At 39.4% G+C, this 17,724-nt stretch overlaps 1 protein-coding gene across 7 annotated transcripts in view; it reads right to left on the bottom strand.

The window, feature by feature from the left end:
- Window positions 1–17,724, bottom strand: part of LOC132385266 (otoancorin-like) — a 128,708-nt gene that overhangs the window by 27,007 nt on the left and 83,977 nt on the right. For all 7 annotated transcript variants that reach the window (XM_059957287.1, XM_059957288.1, XM_059957289.1 and 4 more), the window contains one exon: window positions 14,327–14,465. In XM_059957287.1, the coding sequence (XP_059813270.1) occupies window positions 14,327–14,465 (139 nt within the window). The remainder of the gene's footprint in view (window positions 1–14,326; window positions 14,466–17,724) is intronic.

Genomic DNA, 17,724 nt, shown 5'->3' with positions numbered 1-17,724 from the left:
ATTGAACTTGCAATGCTTGAGATATTAGTCCCGTCAGCTGTGCCACCCTGCCAGGCTTCTATCATAGATTCTATTTTTTGTACTTATCATGCTCACTAGATTTTTGATCTAGCTTCCAAACTCCCATGAGATAGACTATTAAAGAATCTCCAAACACCTAACACAATGCTCACTCACCTCTTTTAGAGAAGTGTGTCAATTTTGATTCTTTTGAGAAACTGCACTGTTTGGAGTTACTCGGCAAGTTACCTGTTGAATTTAATCGAGTCTAAACTAATGGGAGGGGGTTCTAAAAAAATGATTTGGCTTACTCCCACATTAATTTTATATGAGCCTGAGCAACTGTTCACAATGTCATAGAATCATACAGAATGAAAGTGCTTCCTCAGACTATCAAGACCATTGACATCCAATTACAATGATCCTGCATCTAACTCATTATTTCATTCTCTCAAGATTCACATCAATTTCCCCAGATCCTGTCACTCATCCAGTCACGAGGCAGAATTTACAGTGACTGATTAGTCCACCAATCCACACGACTTTGGAACGTGTGAAGAAATAGGATGACCTGGATGAACCTCAAATGGTCACAGGGAGAATGTACAAGTTCCACATGGACGGCACGAAGATTGGAGATTGAATTCAGATCTCTAACGGTATGAGACAGCACCTCTACTGGCTGCCCCACTGTGCTGCCATTGTGGTTATGAGCAGTGAGCAGGCCTTTGAAGCACTGTGGAAAAATTCCTTTCAAATCCTTTATAAACTTTGGGTTCACAATTGTGGCATTTTCATTTCTTTCTTTCAGCATTTTTGCAAATGAACATTGAGAGTTAGAAATGAAGCAAGTGAGGCTATGATACTGGCACCTGGAGAATATGGATCAGGTTCAGGAGAGACAGGTGGCATAGATCAGGAACTGAATGATGTGTGATAGCACACCAGGAACTGGACCGCACGGCTTGAGAACCATTGACACAGCAGGTCCAATTAAAACTGCCAAGCCATTCATTTTCAACCCTAGTTTTGACTCTGCAGCAGATAAAGCCAAATCAGAAAATCGATTTTCATTTCTAACTTTGAAATCAATATTTTTCATCCTTTTGAACAAGTTTTGACTATCCTGAGGGATTTGTCATGCTGTGATTGTTTCCACAATTTGCGAGGAACTGAACTGATGGGGATTTAGTACATTATCCAGCTCTCAACTGGGAATAACACAAAGGTTACTTAAATCCCACATGGAATCGTGGTAAAAATAGAATTGAGTGCAATACATCACAGGGGCAATTTGTGGTAGGAATGAGTTACAAATGGCCTTTCCATATCAAATCTATTCTGAAAAAGGTCCCTTGTGCTTTCCCCTATTGAATGGTCATTGTTTATTATGAGAAATAAAGTCTTATTATGAACTAAGAGCAATGGGAAGATTATATCGTATTTAGTGACCTAACTACAAAAGAATCAGATAAGATGACATTTATCAAAGCAAATGCCTAATAAAGTTCATAAAATTATGAGGGGCATAGATAATATGGACCGCCAGGATCTTTTTCCCAGGGCAGAAATGTTGACTACTGGAGGGCATATATTTACGGTGAGAGGGGGAAATTTGAAAGGGGATGTGTGGGGTAAGTTTTCATTTTTACACAGAGGGTGGGAGCTGTCCAAAATGTATTGCCGAGGTTGGTAATTGGAAGAGAAACAGTAATGGCATTGAAGAAGGTTTTATATAGGTAGATGATGCACGGAATGAAAGGATATGGGTCATGTGCAAAACAGAAGGGATTAATTTAATGTGTCATGGTGCTTGGCACAGACACCATAGGCTGAAGGACTGGTGTACTGCTATACTGTGCTACGTTCTATGACACTGTACAACAAAAGCTTTGCTTTCTGAATACATTTGGGTGTATCTTATGGGATTTGGTGTGCTGATCATGAAAATAATCATAAAATTTCCCTATCACACCCCATTTTTTAAAAAATGGCCTACATTTGTTATTTCAATTCATAATTCAATTCAGAATAACTGATGCCAAGATTAAGGAAGGCATTTTTGTTGGTCCACAAATCAATGACAGGCAATTCAAAGAACTTCTACTGGGACTGGAGAAAATCACATGGAAGGTTCAAGAATGTTGTTGAAAATTTTCTTGGTAACTATAGAGCACCAAACTATGAGAAGCTAGTTGACAACGTGCTTCAAAACCATCAAGTGCAACATGTCACTAAAGATTCATTTTCTGCATCCCCATTTAGACTTTTTCCCTGCAAATCTTGGCACTATCAGTGGCGAGCTTGGTGAAAAGTTTCACCACGTCATTGCTGTCATAGAAAAATGGTATCAGGGCAACTGGAATCCATCAATGCTAGCTGATTATTGTTGGACACTTAAGTGAGCAGCCTCAGACACTGAGTACAAATGAAAATCATCAACAAAACATATTTAGGTTAGTTGAACTATGCAAAGCGTCAGCACTGATATGCAATTAAATGCATTATATTCAATAAAAGTTGCTTTCTTGTTTCTCCAAATTCCTGTGATAGAAGCAGTCCAACATTATATTTGAGTTCAACTTCAATGGTCTATCATAAACGAAAAAATACATCTGAGGAAGCAACACTTTTGAGAAAATTTGTTGTCCAGTGTAATATATGGAATCAAACTGCATAAAAAATAGATTGAGGTTTCTGCCTCCTTCCATCTATCAAACACACCTCAAGTACTAAACACCATTTGCACTAATTCAACATGAATCCATTTTTATTCCTCTTGCATTTCCATCGGTTCCCTCCAGATACCTACAGATGGGAACAAATTTACACTGGCCAATGCACGTGCATTTGAGATGTTTGAGGAAATCGTTGCACTTAGCGGAAACCCACATGCAGAATGCATTCATGGCGTGCCAGAGGTCAGGACTGAACTCAGATCACCACAGCTGTGAGGCAGGAGTTCCACAATCTGCACCACTGCTCAGTTGTCTCTGTATCCTATTACTTCAGTAAGAACCTCTTTCCATTTCAGATTTAGCATAAATGTAACAAGTCCAAGAATCCTTGCAGCTGTGTTTGTGATATTTAGTTAATTATTTTCCTTCTAAATTAGCAGGGGTCTTGCGTACCATGGACATCATTGGTTATCTGTTTTGTTTTTCAAAAATCAGCATGATTCATTAATAGTTTTTGCAATGTGACATGTAAAACACATGCTCATAATTTGTTGCTTATGCATCATTTTAAATTTAAATCAGATGCAGAGCAATGGAACCATTAACAATGCCCACAGAGTTAATTAAGGTGTGAGAACAAAGGTGATGCAATATTTATTGTAAAGTCAAAAATGAACCACGTAAGCCAAAGAGTTATTTGTTCAAGTTCACTCTAAAACTTGACTTTCAGCTTATATTTATTCTAATGTGAAGGATTGCTGTCACAAATTAAAGCATTTGTCCTGCCGCAATCCTAAACTGTTAAATAAAAGATTAGAAGCAGCAGATTGCTCACTGAAGATTTCCAAACACCCCATCCTGAATTTGTGAAGCTTTTTTGAAGGGAATAAATTATTCTCAGCAGTGTGAAATTCAGTAGCTTGTTAAAGCAACCGGGTTTTTGTTTCTGGAGTTTTGTGGGAAACTAATTTGTTAATGAACTGATCACAGAAGTGAATAGCTGTGATTTTTAATATTTATCTCTGCTGACTGGTGATTTTCTACTTATTAATGGTGACTTTATATGCTAAAGCAGTAGATAATAGATTGTAAGGTTTGATGGTGACACAATGGAGGACAACAATTCAAGAATATAATTTACATTCTACCTCCTGTTAGATTCCATTGGAAATTTGTGCTCCCAACCAAGTCAATTTTCTATTACAATGTATGTTAATATCCTTTGTGTTATTACATTACACAATCTTCAGATATAATGTTGTTAGCAGGAGAAAACAGTTTTATTTTCTCTTTGATTACTACTTTATAATGGAATAATACCATGCACTAGATGGCCATTTGGACCAGCTCTGCCTGTTGTGAAAGTGCCAGAGCTTCTGGCCATTTTATGTTTTTTTTCTCTTCTGCTCTCCAGACTGATCCATGGATTTCACAAAATTTTCACAACAGATGAATCAAATTCAGCACTTTGTCCACTCAGCAACAAAAGGTGGCTCAGCAGTTTCACAAAAGCAAATTGTTCAATTTCAAGAAATAGTACAAATTATTGAAACAGATTTTTGTGATGTTGATGCGAAAATAATCTCTAGTAAATCCCTGCATATTGTACTGAGATATTAGTAATGCTGTACATCATTTGCCTACATGTGAATTGCTGGACCACACCTGCCCAGACTGGATGCAAAGGAATGATTTCACTGACTTTAGCCTTAAGGTAGCAAGTTATAGACAGTGACCAGGCGGTGGGAGACAACATCCTATGCCCAACATTCTTTGGCATAAGTGAAAACAACAGCTTTGCTCCATTAAAGCTATGAGGCATTTTACTAATTTTTAAATGTCTCTGACAAACATAACTGTTAAGAATAAATAAAACTGTAATAAATAGTCAAAGGTCTTTGAAATTAATAGGCATTAATCAGACATTAATAGGCACTTAGCAATACTTAAAATATTTAACTGAAGCAAGCAAAATAATTAAAAGAAAACTTAGACCATAAGACACAGGAGCAGAATTAGGCCATTTGGCCCATCGAAGACCATTTCTACTCCACCATTTTATCATGGCCAATCCATTTCCCTCTCAGCCCCATTCTCCTGCCTTCCACCCATAACCTTTCAGGCTCTGACCAATCAAGAACTTATCGACCTCTGCCTTAAATACACCTGATAATCTGGCCTCTACAGCCACCTTTGGCAATGAATTCCTCAGATTCACCACCCTCTGGTTAAAGAAATTCCTCCTCATCTTCATTCTAAACGGACATCACTCTATTCTGTGGCTGTGCTCTCTGTTCTTAGACTTCCCCACCATACAAAACATTCTCTCCACATCTAATGTATCGTGACCATTCAACATTCAATAGGTTTCAATAAGCTCTTCCCACATTCTTCGAAATTCCAGGAAGTACAGGCCCAGAGCCATCAATCGCTTCTCATGTGACAACCCCTTCATTCCCAGGATCATTCCCAGGATCATTCTCGTGAATCTCCTCTGAACCTCCTCCAATATCAGAAGATCCTTTCATGAATAAGGAGCCCAAACTGTTCACAATACACCTTGAGGCCTCACCAGTGCCTTATAATGCTTCAGCATTACATCCTTACTTTTATGTTCTCATCCTCTCAAAATGAATACTGACAGTGCATTTGTCTTCCTCACCACCAACTCAGACTGCAAATTAACCTTTACGGTATCCTGCAAGACGACTCCCAAGTCACTCTGCACCTTGGATTTTTTAACTTTCTCTCCAGTTTGAAAAAATGTTTTTATTCTTTCTACCGAAGTGCATGACCATACAGTTCCCGGCACTGTATTTTGTTTGCAACTTCCTTGCCCATTCTTCTAATCTGTCCAGGTCCTTCTCAGCTTCTCTGCTTCCTCAACACTGCATGCACCTCCACCTATTTTCATATCGTTTGCAAACTTGGCCACAAAGCCATCAATTCCATCCTCTAAATCATTGACGTACAACATAAAAAGAATCAGTCCCAATACAAACCCCTGTGGATTACCACCAGTCAACCAGAAAAGGCTCACTTTATTCCCACTCTTTGCCTCCTGCCAACGGCCAAAGCTCTATCTATGCTAGTATTTTTCCTATAATACCATGGACTCTTATCTTGTTAAGCAGTCTCATGTGTGGCACCTTGTCGAAGATCTGCTGAAAATCCAAGTACACAACATCTACTGATTCTCCTTTGTCCCTCTACTTCTCAAAGAATTCTAACTTAACAACCAATTCAAACATCTTCCCAACTACTGAGGTCAGGCTAACTGGCTTATAATTTGCTTTCTTCTGCCTTCCCCCCTTCTTGAAAAGTGGAGTGACATTTGCAATTTACCAGTCCTCCTAGACCATTCAAGAATCTATTGATTATTGAAAGATCATTACTAGTGCCTCCACTATCTTTTAGCTACCTCATTCCAAACTCAGGGGCGTAGTTCATCTGGTCCAGGTGACCTATCTACCTTCTGACCTTTCAGTTTCCCCAGCACCTCCTCCTTAGTAACAGCAACTCCACTCACTTCTGCCCCCTGACACCCTTGAACATCCGGCATACTGCTAGTGCCTTCCACAGTGAAGATTAATGCAAAATACTTATTCAATTTGTTTGTCCTATCCTTGGCCCCCATTACTACCTCTCCGGCAACATTTTTCAGTGTCCAATATCTACTCTTGCCTCTCCTTTACTTGTGAAATATCTGAAAAAACTTTTGGTATCCTCTCTGGTATTTTTGGCGAGTTTACCTTCATATTTCATCTTTTTCCCCCTTATGGGTTTTTAGTTGCCTTCTGATGGTTTTTAAAATTTTCCCAATCCTTTAACTTCCCACTAATTTTTGCTCTATTATATGCCCTCTCTTTTGCTTTTATGTTAGCATTGACTTCCCTTGTCAGCCATGGTTGTGTCATCCTGCCTTTAGAATACTTCTTTTTTGGGATGTATCTATCCTGCACCTTCTGAATTGCTTCCAGAATCTCCAACCATTGCTGTTCTGCTGTCATTTCTGCTGGTGTCCTCTTCCAATCAATCTTTCCTTCCCCTTTGCCTCCTAATCTACAGACCATGAACTGAAATCTATAAGGAGTCAGATCTATTTTACTGAACCATGTGTTGTTTCAGTGATTGATGCGGCACCTTATGACACTAAATCTCACATTCTGCTTCAACTTATGGAAGTTTAACTTTCTGAATGCTGAGTGCTGGGTGTACTGGAGCAAGATATATCAGCTAGTTGAGTGGAGTTGCAGCAACAACCTTTCACTCAATATTAGTAAAACCAAAGAGCTGATTGGGGACTTCAGAAAGGATAAGACAAGGAAACACAAACCAATCCTCATGGAGGGATTGGAAGTGGAGAGAGTGAGCTATTTCAAATTCCTGGGTGTCAATAGCTTTACGGATCTAACCTGGTCCCAACATATCAATGCAGCTATAAATTGAATTGAAATGAATTGACTTCATTCCTTAAACCCTTCACATACATAAGGAGTAAAAATCTTTACGTTATATCTCTGTCTAAATGTGCAATGTGCTGAAGAAGCTAAGACAGTGGCTGTATTTCATTAGGAGTTTGAGGAGATTTGGTTTATCACCCAAAACATTCGAAAACTTCTACAGATGTACCGTGGAGAGCATTCCGACTGGCTGCATCACTGTCTGGTATTGGAGGGATGGGTGTCTGGTATGTTGGGAGCTACTGCCCAGGATCAAAGTAAACTGCAGAGAGTGGTAAAATTGGCTCCATCATGGGTACTAGCCTCCGTAGTATCCAAGACATCTTCAAGGAGCGTTGCCCAAGGAAGTTCGGCATCCATCATTAAGGACCTCCTCAACCCAGGACATGCCCGCTTCTCATTGTTACCATCGGGAAGGAGGTATGAAAGCCTGAAGGCACACTCTCAGTGATTCAGGAACAGCTTCTGCTCCTCTGCCATCTGATTTCTGAATGGACATTGAACCCATGAACACTACCTTACTACTTTTTAAATTTCTGTTGTTGTACCACTTATTTTAACTATTTAATGTATATATATATTCACTGTAATTCAATTTTTTCTTCTATATTTATCATGTATTGCATTGTACTGCTGCTGTAGTTAACAAATTTCACAACATATGTTAGTGATATTAAACTAATTCTGATTCTGATTCTGATGCGAGCCATCAAATCCAACCAACAAGATTCACTCCATCAGTTTGTAAAGAGATTTGTCGGGTTATCTTAAATAGCATTAAACAGAATGATCCAGCATCTCAGGTGGATAATTTCATGTGCATTATCAAGCTGTTTGACAATAGAGGATATTGCAATCAAGCATGATACTGTTCTTACCTAAAAATTCTTTGCATTTTCTCCAGTCAGATATCAGTTCTATTTTCCTCATTGATTAAATCAAGACTTTTTTGTCCTGGGACACCAGCGCGTCTGGTGGCTTGGCATTAAATGTGCATCATTCTTATAGTTCACATGACTCTATTATTTTTGTATAGGGTTTCATACTTGCTGAATATTATGGGGTGTATGGGGTGTCCGGGGGGGGGGGGGGTAATATCCCTGGTGGCAAGCTTGTCGTGCTCCGCCCGGGGGCAGCTTGTCAACCTTTGATCCCCATCTGCCACCCAGCTCTCACCTGTGGCTCCAAGTAACAGTAGCCACACCCTGGTACACCGCTTCAACAGGTGGAAAAACCACGAGAGGGTAGCTGGGAACCTCCAACCCCAGCGAGACAGGAATATGTATACCCCCACATGCAAAGCCAGTTCCGACGGACTGGGCAGATGAGATCAACTAAAAGATCTAACGGCCAAGAAGGTGGTGCTGCAATGCTGCATGGAGAGCGAAGAGCATGCTAAGGCACAAAAGGCCCATGGCTATCCACTGCAGCCAAGGAAATCTCCAGCCATGATGATTTTTCATACCATTGAGGTCAGGAGAGTGGAACTGCCCCAATGCAATGGCTTTTTCACTATAAAACTCCTCCTGCACAGGTTTTTCTCTGTGTAGTTCCATGAGCTGTACAGACAAACATTGTTGGAAATGACAGACAAACAACACACAGAACTTATTAATAAAGCTTTAAAATCACACAAGAGAAACACAAGGAGCTATCACACAAGTAATTCATTTTCCAGACTTTAGGTCCCTTTTACTCAGCAATTCTGCTGTATTTTGAGCCCACCTGTATACCAAACCCAGAAAGTAAATGCATGACTTATCAATGATGCATTAATTAGTATTCCAGTAAGAGGACAAATTTAAGATAATAACTCCTCAACCTGGAATTCTCACTCAATTTCATATTTTATGTACCTATCATGAAATATTAATTCTCTGCTCTTTTCTCTTTGAAACTGTTCCGTCTTTAATTTCCTTTTAAATTTAAATCATTTGTTGAGATGCCAAGAAAGAAAATCATGTGATGAAATTATTTTGTGTTTACTGTTTTCTTTGACTGTCACCTTCTGTTCCCTATTTGCATCCTGAACAATTCACATCAAACCATTTAAGTATGTTGCTCTGAGCAAAACCAAATATGGCCAGGAAATAGGAGCAGATTGTTACTGATTTACATTCCTTCATGCCAAGGAATGACCAAACTAAGCCAAGGTGGGAAGGGCTGTTCCAAACCTACAGAGAACCATAAAAATGAGAAATCAAGTGACCATATGTAAACTCACAACTGTCATGTATTTGATCTTTTGTCTCAGATGATAAGTTATGCTTATATGGGCCGAAGAATGAAAGCCACGAGGAAAGGTATTTATATTATTTATTTAGAAATAGAGTGTGGATTAGGCCCTTCCAACACAACGAGTTGGATCGCCCAGCAATCCTCGCTTAATTACAGGCCAATTCACAGTGAACAATTAAACTACTAACTGGCCAAGGCGTCCTTCTATGACATTCATTGATGTTCATTCCACCTCAAACAATAGAAATAAAATGAGAGCATCTCAGAAACAGATATACCTTTCTCACCTTCTGGATTTCCTCTCTCTTGTCTTTCCAGAATTATATAACCCCAGTCAGAATACTCAACCCATCGTCCATCGATCTCACTCTCACTGTACGTTATTTACCAACATTATCGCTCCAAGTCAGGTCATGCCAAAGTAAGTGATAATGAAATGCAAAGACTGACAGCCTTTTTAATGGAATATTTACTATAATTAATACAGTCCAGAAATCAGCAATTCTACATTTCAAAACTGAAACGTCTCCAGATGGATACTGTTTAACTTGTTCAGTTTGGCACATATTATTTAGCAAATGATCCATCTGTCTTTGGCATTTCTGAATAGAAACTTTGGGCTACATTTCAAATATTGCACTAATATGCAGTGATCTTGAAAAATCAGCATTAAAAGACACAGCTAATGAAAAGTTTTAAATACAGTCCAATTTGTGATCTTCAAGCAGATGGAGACCATTTCAGCTCTTAACAACAATCCCTGAGAAGATGCAGCGAATCAGTAACACCTATAGATAAGGTCTAAGGTCCTACTACTGGACTGATAATATCTACAATGTAATTCTGACTAAATCTTCACAAATTGACTTTTCAAATAGCATTACTAGATCCTTATCTGTATTTGTTTAGCAGCAACACTTTTATCCAGAGGTCAATCAATCAATTTAAAGCAGTTGCTAGTAGTCCAATCTGTTTATCCAGTTCTTATCTCAACTATTTCATGATGTACCACCTCTTGAAACCCACTGTAACTTTCCAGACCATTAGTGCTCTCATAAGTTTAACATGGGTTGAAGAATATCTTCAGAGCATGGTTTATACTTTTGAAATCTACTTATCACCCTTTCTAAAAGTAGTGACACTCTGATCGTGAGAACCAGTGAAGCGGAGGGATTAGAGCAGATGACATGTTGATAGTGCAAGGATGTGTTTGATAGGGCTACTTTCAAGGTGGAACAGCTGAAACTGATTTTCTCACATACGGGATATTTTATGCTTCACCCCATTGTCTGCCAATTTCTTATTCACAAACAAGAGACACTGTTGGAATCTGCCTTTTGCTAATCCCCACTTTATAATTTAAAAATCAATCTTTTGGTGAGAAAATCTTCCACAAACGCACAGATACTTCAGGGGCAAGTGATGTTAGCATAGGTTATATATGTATTGCAGAGTTTAGCAAAGGAATTTATCCTGACTATCATTGCATGAAGTAAGGTTGGAGGTGGAACTGAAGTCATTTAATTTTGGATTGAACTGAGAGGGGAAGGGTACTTGATACTGGACCAAGAAGGATGTGAGGTACATGTCTTCTTCATAGAATGAACTATAGAGTGTACTTGAGATTTACAAAATCCTAAAAACAGGTTTGAAGATTATAGAGGGAGATTAAAGTTTGTGAACTGACTTGAATGTTCTATTTGGAAGTCCAAGGATACACAAAAAAGAAGCAAGTGAGTGCTCTTCTTCAACCTTAACAATGACTAAATTAGAAAAAAAAACTGAAAGTGATGGATGTGTTTTAAATATATATTTCCGTAAATAAATATACATACACACACACCACTAAAAATCCCAAGCAAATGAGAAATCCAGAGCAACGCACAAGATGCTGGAGGAACTCAGCAGATACAGCAGCATCTGTGGAAATGAATGAACAGATGACACTTTAGAAGAAGAGGGAAGAAGGAGGGAAATTCTTACTGAAAGAAGAAATCATGTCATCAGGTTGGAGGCAATCCAGATGGAATATGAGGTGTTACTCCTCCAACCTGAGGGAGGCCTCATTGTGCCAAAATTGAAGACCATAGCCTGACAATTCAGAATGGATATGACGATAGGAATTAAAATAGCTGGGCAGATAGAGCAGAAGTGCTAGATGAAATGGTCCCCCAATTTACTTTGGGTTCCAGCAAAGTAGAGGAGGACACACTGGGGCACCAGATGCAGTAGACAGTTCCAACAGATTCGTAGGTGAAGTGTTGCCTCACCTGGAAGGACTGTTAGGGGCTCCGAATGAAGATAAAGGGGGAGATAAATGTGCACGTGAAGCATTTCAGTCACTTACAGGGTTATGTGTCAGGAAGTGAGATTAGTGGGACAGAAGAATGGGCAAGGTTATTAAGGAGGAAGCAATCCCTGGGGAAAGCAGAAGTGGGGGTGGTGGAGGTAGGATCCCATTAAAGATGGCAGAAATTGTGGAAAATGATGTGTTGAATGTGGAGGCTTATGAGGAGGTATGCTAAGGGCAGTGGGAAGATAGGCTGAGGGTGGCATCAATGGTGGAGGAAGGAAAAGCCCATTCTTTGAAGAAGGAAGGCACCCCTAATGCCCTTGAAAGGAAGGTATCATCCTGGGAACAGATGCAGTGGAGGCAAAGGAACTGAGAAAGGGAATAGCATTTTTACAGGAGATAGGGTGGGAAGAGGTTTAGTTAAGATATCTGTGGGAATCGGTAGGTTATCAAATGTAGGGAGCTTGGCTCCAGAGATGGAAACAGAAAGATCGAGAAAGGGGAAGGAGGTGTCAGAAATGGACCAAGTGAATTTAAGGGCAGGGTGGAAGTTGGAGGCAATGGTGATGAAATTGATGAACTTAGTATGAGTGCATGAAGAAGCAGCAACGCATCAATGTAACGTAGGAAGAGTTGGGGAGCATCACCATGGAAGGCTGTTCTACATGGCCAACAAAAATGTAGGCATAGCTGGTGTCCCTGTGGGTGCCTATGGCTACCCCTTAACTCTGGAGAAATCCCAGTCCAGATGAAGTATCTTGGCCCAAACAGTCAACTACCCATTTCCCTCCATAAATGCAGCCATGATCGTTGAGTTGGAGCATAAGAAATAGGAGCAGAAGTAGGCCATTCATGGGCTGACCCAATTCTTCCAGTCATTCCCACTCCCCTGCCTTCTCCCCATGCCCTTTGATGCCCTGGCTAATCAAGAACCTGTCTGTCTCTGCCTTAAATGCACCCAGTGACTTGGCTTCTACAGCCGCTTGTGGCAACAAATTCCACTGATTTATCACCCTCTGATTAAAGTAATTTCTCTGCATCTCTGTTCTAAATGGACATCCTTCAATCCTGAATTTGTGCCCTCTTGTTCTAGACTCCCCTACCATGGCAAATAACTTTGCCATATCTAATCTGTTCAGGCCTTTTAACATTTGGAACGTTTCTATGAGATCCCCCCCTCAATCTCCTGAACTCCAGGGAATATAACCCAAGAGCTGCCAGCCGTTCCTCATACAGTAACCCTTTCATTCCTGGAATCATTCTTGTGAATCTTCTCTGAACCCTCTCCAATATCAGTATATCCTTTCTAAAATAAGGAGGCCAAAACTGCACACAATACTCCAAGTGTGGTCTCACGAGTGCCTTATAGAGCCTCAACACCACATCCCTGCTCTTATATTCTATACCTCTAGAAATGAATGCCAATGTTGCATTTGCCTTCTTCACAACCAACTCAAGCTGGTTTCCTTTAGGGTATCCTGAACAAGGACTCCCAAGTCCCTTTGCATCTTTGCATTTTGAATTGTCTCCCCATTTAGTCTGTCCCTTTATTTCTTCCACAAAAGTGCTTGACCATACCATTGTCCAACATTGTATTTCATTTGCCACTTCTTTGCCCAGTCTCCTAAACTATTTAAGTCTCTCTGCAGACTCTCTGTTTCCTCAACACTACCCGCTCCTCCACCTATCTTTGTATCATCAGCAAATTTAGCCACAAATCTATTAATCCCATTGTCCAAATCATTGACATACATTGTAAAAAGCAGGGGTGCCAACACCGACCCCTGTGGAACTCCACTGGTAACTGGCAGCCAGCCAGAATAGGATCACTTTATTCCCACTCTCTGTTTTCTGCCAATCAGCCAATGCTCCACCCATTCTAGTAACTCCCCTGTAATTCCATGGGCTCTTATCTTGCTAAGCAACCTCATGTGTGTCACCTTGTCAAAGGCCTTCTGAAAATCCAAGTACACCATATTTACTACATCTCTTTTGTCTACCCTGCTTGTAATTTCCTCAATAAATTGCAGTAGGTTAGTCAGGCAGGATTTTCCTTTCAGGAAACCATGCTAGCGTTGGCCTATCTTGTCGTGTGTCTCCAGGTACTCCATAATTAATTTCAACAACTTGCCAACCACTGATGTCAGGCTAACAGGTCCATAATTTCCTTTCTGATGCCTCCCACCCTTCTTAAATACTGGAGTAACATTTGCAGTTGTCCAGTCATTCAGTACAATGCCAGACTCTATTGGTACTTGAAAGATCATTGTTAATGCCTCCGCAATCTCTCAAGCTACTTACTTCAGAATTTCCATCAGGTCCAGGAGATTTAACCACCCTCAGACCATTAAGCTTCCCGAGCACCTTCTCAGTTGTAATTTTTACTGCACACACTTCACTTCCCTGACATTCTTGAATGTCTGCTATACTGCAGATGTCTTCCACTGTGAAGACTGATGCAAAATACGCATTCAGTTCCTCTGCCATCTCTGCATCTGTCATGACAATATCTCCAGCATCATTTTCTATTGGTCCTATATCTACTCTCAACTCTCTTTTACCCTTTATATACTTAAAAAAGCTTTTCGTATCTTGTTCCTTCATCATCTTTTGTGGTGCTGATATTTGAGTTCCATAACTTCCCTGACGCTTACCAAACAATCCTTGGCGTACTTGAAAAGACTTATACTTCTTTCCGAATTTGTGGGCAGCATTGACAAGTTAGCCTGGCTTATCAGCTCAACGATACTGGAGCACAGGGACTGTGGAATTTTCTTCAAATCCAAAATATTCCTGAAAAACATAATTTATGTACTTACATATCACTCTTAAAGTAGAAAAAAAGGTGTTTTACAAAATAATAAACATCAAGGAAGGAAGGATTATGTCAGATGACTATAAAGAGTACAATCTCCAGAAGCAACATGCTCTTAGCTGCCTCAGAACCCACAAAACTGAAGTAGAATCAAATTAGCTTTAACAAGTGGCCCATCTAAGATGAAGAAGAAGATCAAGAGGACTGAATCTCCATATAGAGCTTTGTGGCTTCAAACTGAAGCAGATTTACAAGAGACTGAATTCAAACAGACCATTGTTGAAGTGGGGATCACAGCCTTTATAAAGAGCTGAAGACCAATGTTGCTGGGACCCAAGTCGGGGCCTGATCAACCCTGGCTGGGTCGCCTAGGTGTGATTGTCAGATGTTGAAAGACTAAAAACACCTGATGATCTCAGATTACATTACTGATATTGTGTCCTAGTGCATCCTAGGATGCATCTCAGCATCATACGTTCACAGAGGCACTGTCAGACACAGCCGAATATTGTGAAAATGGCTATATTTTAAACATATACTGTTCAGAGAAATCTTTAAACACATTTTTAAAAAGATCCAAAAATATTCAGAGAAAACAGATATTGCTTCATTTTAACTATTTGAGTTTAAGCATGTTAGTTAGGCTGCAATAAGTATTTTCTTGTCATAGATGCAAAAGGAAAATTAATGCTTGAAGGAAATGGATTATTCATTCAGTGGCCATTTTATTATGTACAAGAGTAGAAGCTGATATGTTCTTCAGCGAATCTAGCCCATCCACTTCAAGTTTTGATGAGTTGTGCATTAAGAGAAGCTCTTCTGCACACCACTATTGAATGTATTTAAGTTACTGTTGCCTTCCTGTCAGCTCAGACCAGTCTGGCCATTCTCCTCTGACCTCTCTCATTAACAAGGCATTTTCACTCACAAAACAGCCACTCACTGCATTTTTTTTTTTGCTTGTTTTGTGCATCATTCTCTGTAAACTCTAGAAACTGTTGTGCATGAAAATCCCAGGAGATCAACAGTGTCTGAGATCCTCACACCACCCCATCTCGATAGTCAAAATCACTTAGATCACATTTCTTCCCCATTCTGATGTTTGGTCTGAACAACCTCTTAAGCCTCTTGACCATGTCTGAATGTTTTTATGCATTGAGTTGCTGTCACATAATTGGCTGATTAGATATTTGCATTAATGAGTAGGTGTACCTAATAAAGTGGCCACTGAGTGTATATTAAAAATGACTTTAGAATGTCCTCAATTCTATTATTATGTTTTCTATATTAAACATTCCCATCCTGGGGAAAGAAGTTACTGTTTATTTTGTGTTGACAACCAATTCTAGTGTTTATTACAAAAACTGAGCAGCAATTCTGCATGAAAATATGTTAAGATAGAAGGCAATAGCATTTTTGGAAGGAGAAATATTCTTTTGATTACTTTGGATCAGCTAATTCAATAACTATTGCAAACTCCAGATGTCATGCACTAGCTGTTGTTGGATCTGTGGGACAAACACATGATGTGATACACTACTGTGTCACCCACATTTACCTTTACAATGAAGGTCACTGACCATATTCAGGTGAAAGGAGGTGCTGCTTGTATCCCAAACTGAGTCTGGCTCCTCAGCTTAGCCATGTTCTGGATCCCCAAATGAGCTCAATGGGGAGCTCAGGGGTAGAACGGGTGAGTGGGTGTCAGAGGTATTGGCCACATGCTGATCTTGTTACTTTAACAGTGAGGAAAAAAAAAACTCCAACCCTGTTATTGCATGAAAACACATTTTAATTGAGAACTGACTCAAATTAAAATAAATAAATTGATAGCAATGAAAAGTAATGATATCCAGAGCTGCCAAATCCCAGGGGCCAGATTATTTCCAACCCAGAGTTTTAGGACAAATGAGAACATTGCATTATCATCCCAAAGTTCTATGAACAGAAAATAGAATGCTGGAAGAAATCAGTGGGTGTTGTAGCATCTGTAGAGATAAAAGCTATAGATCAATGTTTCTGGTTGAAACCCTGCATCAGGTTTGAGAGGAAAATAGAATGGTTGGCAGTATGATGTTCAGAGGTTCCGAAATGATAGATGGAATCATATGGGGAAAGAAGTTAGGGAGGGATTTTTCTAATGCACTGATCAGCAGTAAATTGTAAATTAGTGATCAGCAGCAACGATCTGGAATGGTCACAAGATGCGGGATCCGGGTGTGACTGTGACCTTGACTTCCCAGCAAAGTAATCAAGTTTTTGTGAGGCAGAATCTGAGGTCACAATGCCAATAGGAAAGAAGAAAACAATTCAAGTGTTAGCCCTTTAAAAAGCACACTAATGAAATCTGCTTAGCAAGGCGAAAATCTCACTGGAAATGAAATTTTACTCGACTGTTAATGTCACTTGGGGATGTTTTATGGCAATTAGGAGTTGCAGGGCAAAGAAAAATTCTACCAGAATATATATATAATTTTCTGACAGGAGCTAAGACACCCAGAAATCTGATAACTATAATTCTACTGTGCATTAAGCCAATTTTCAACAGCATTGCTCTTTTTTTCTCAACATGATGCTAAGAAATTTACAGACTTTTACCTTAGCTTTATGATCTCCCTTTTATACATTCTTTGGCCTTGAGATTACATTGTGGAATAATAGTGAAGAGACTTTATATGTCATGTCTTTCTTTTCTGGAACTCCTTCTTGCTATGTTAATCTACTTTTGGCTTTTCTTATAACAAACATATGCAGATTTATTATTGTTTGCTTTGCACCACTGTCCTAGAGCAATTTCACCTCCACATCATGTGAGCTCACATTTACACAATAATTTACATATTCTCATCATCTGTTAGAATAAAAGGGGAGGGACTGAACAACTTTTAAATCTCTGGCAACTTCTTTATACTTTAAATGACATGGGTTTCCAACCTGGGATCCAAGGCATAAAAAAAGGATGGGAACCCCTGTTTCACTATGATAACGACTTAAATTTAAAACTGTGCAATGTTATTTTCCTCTTTTATAATTGGCTGATATATTTATTATTCCACATAGGTGAACATGATCAATTTTCCGGAGGCTAAATTTCAAGACATCTATATAGTGAAACCTTTTATGAATTGAAATCTGTTGATTCTAAAATATAAATTGGAAATAACACACATGTACTCTGCCTACTGGATGTTAGCCTGCAGTAGCTTGCTACCTGCTTTCTTGTATGAAAATCATTGA

Source organism: Hypanus sabinus, chromosome X2, assembly GCF_030144855.1.
Source record: "Hypanus sabinus isolate sHypSab1 chromosome X2, sHypSab1.hap1, whole genome shotgun sequence".
Taxonomy (NCBI): domain Eukaryota; kingdom Metazoa; phylum Chordata; class Chondrichthyes; order Myliobatiformes; family Dasyatidae; genus Hypanus; species Hypanus sabinus.
Note: the sequence above shows the minus strand (reverse complement) of the source record. Positions and strands in the feature narration are given on the sequence as shown.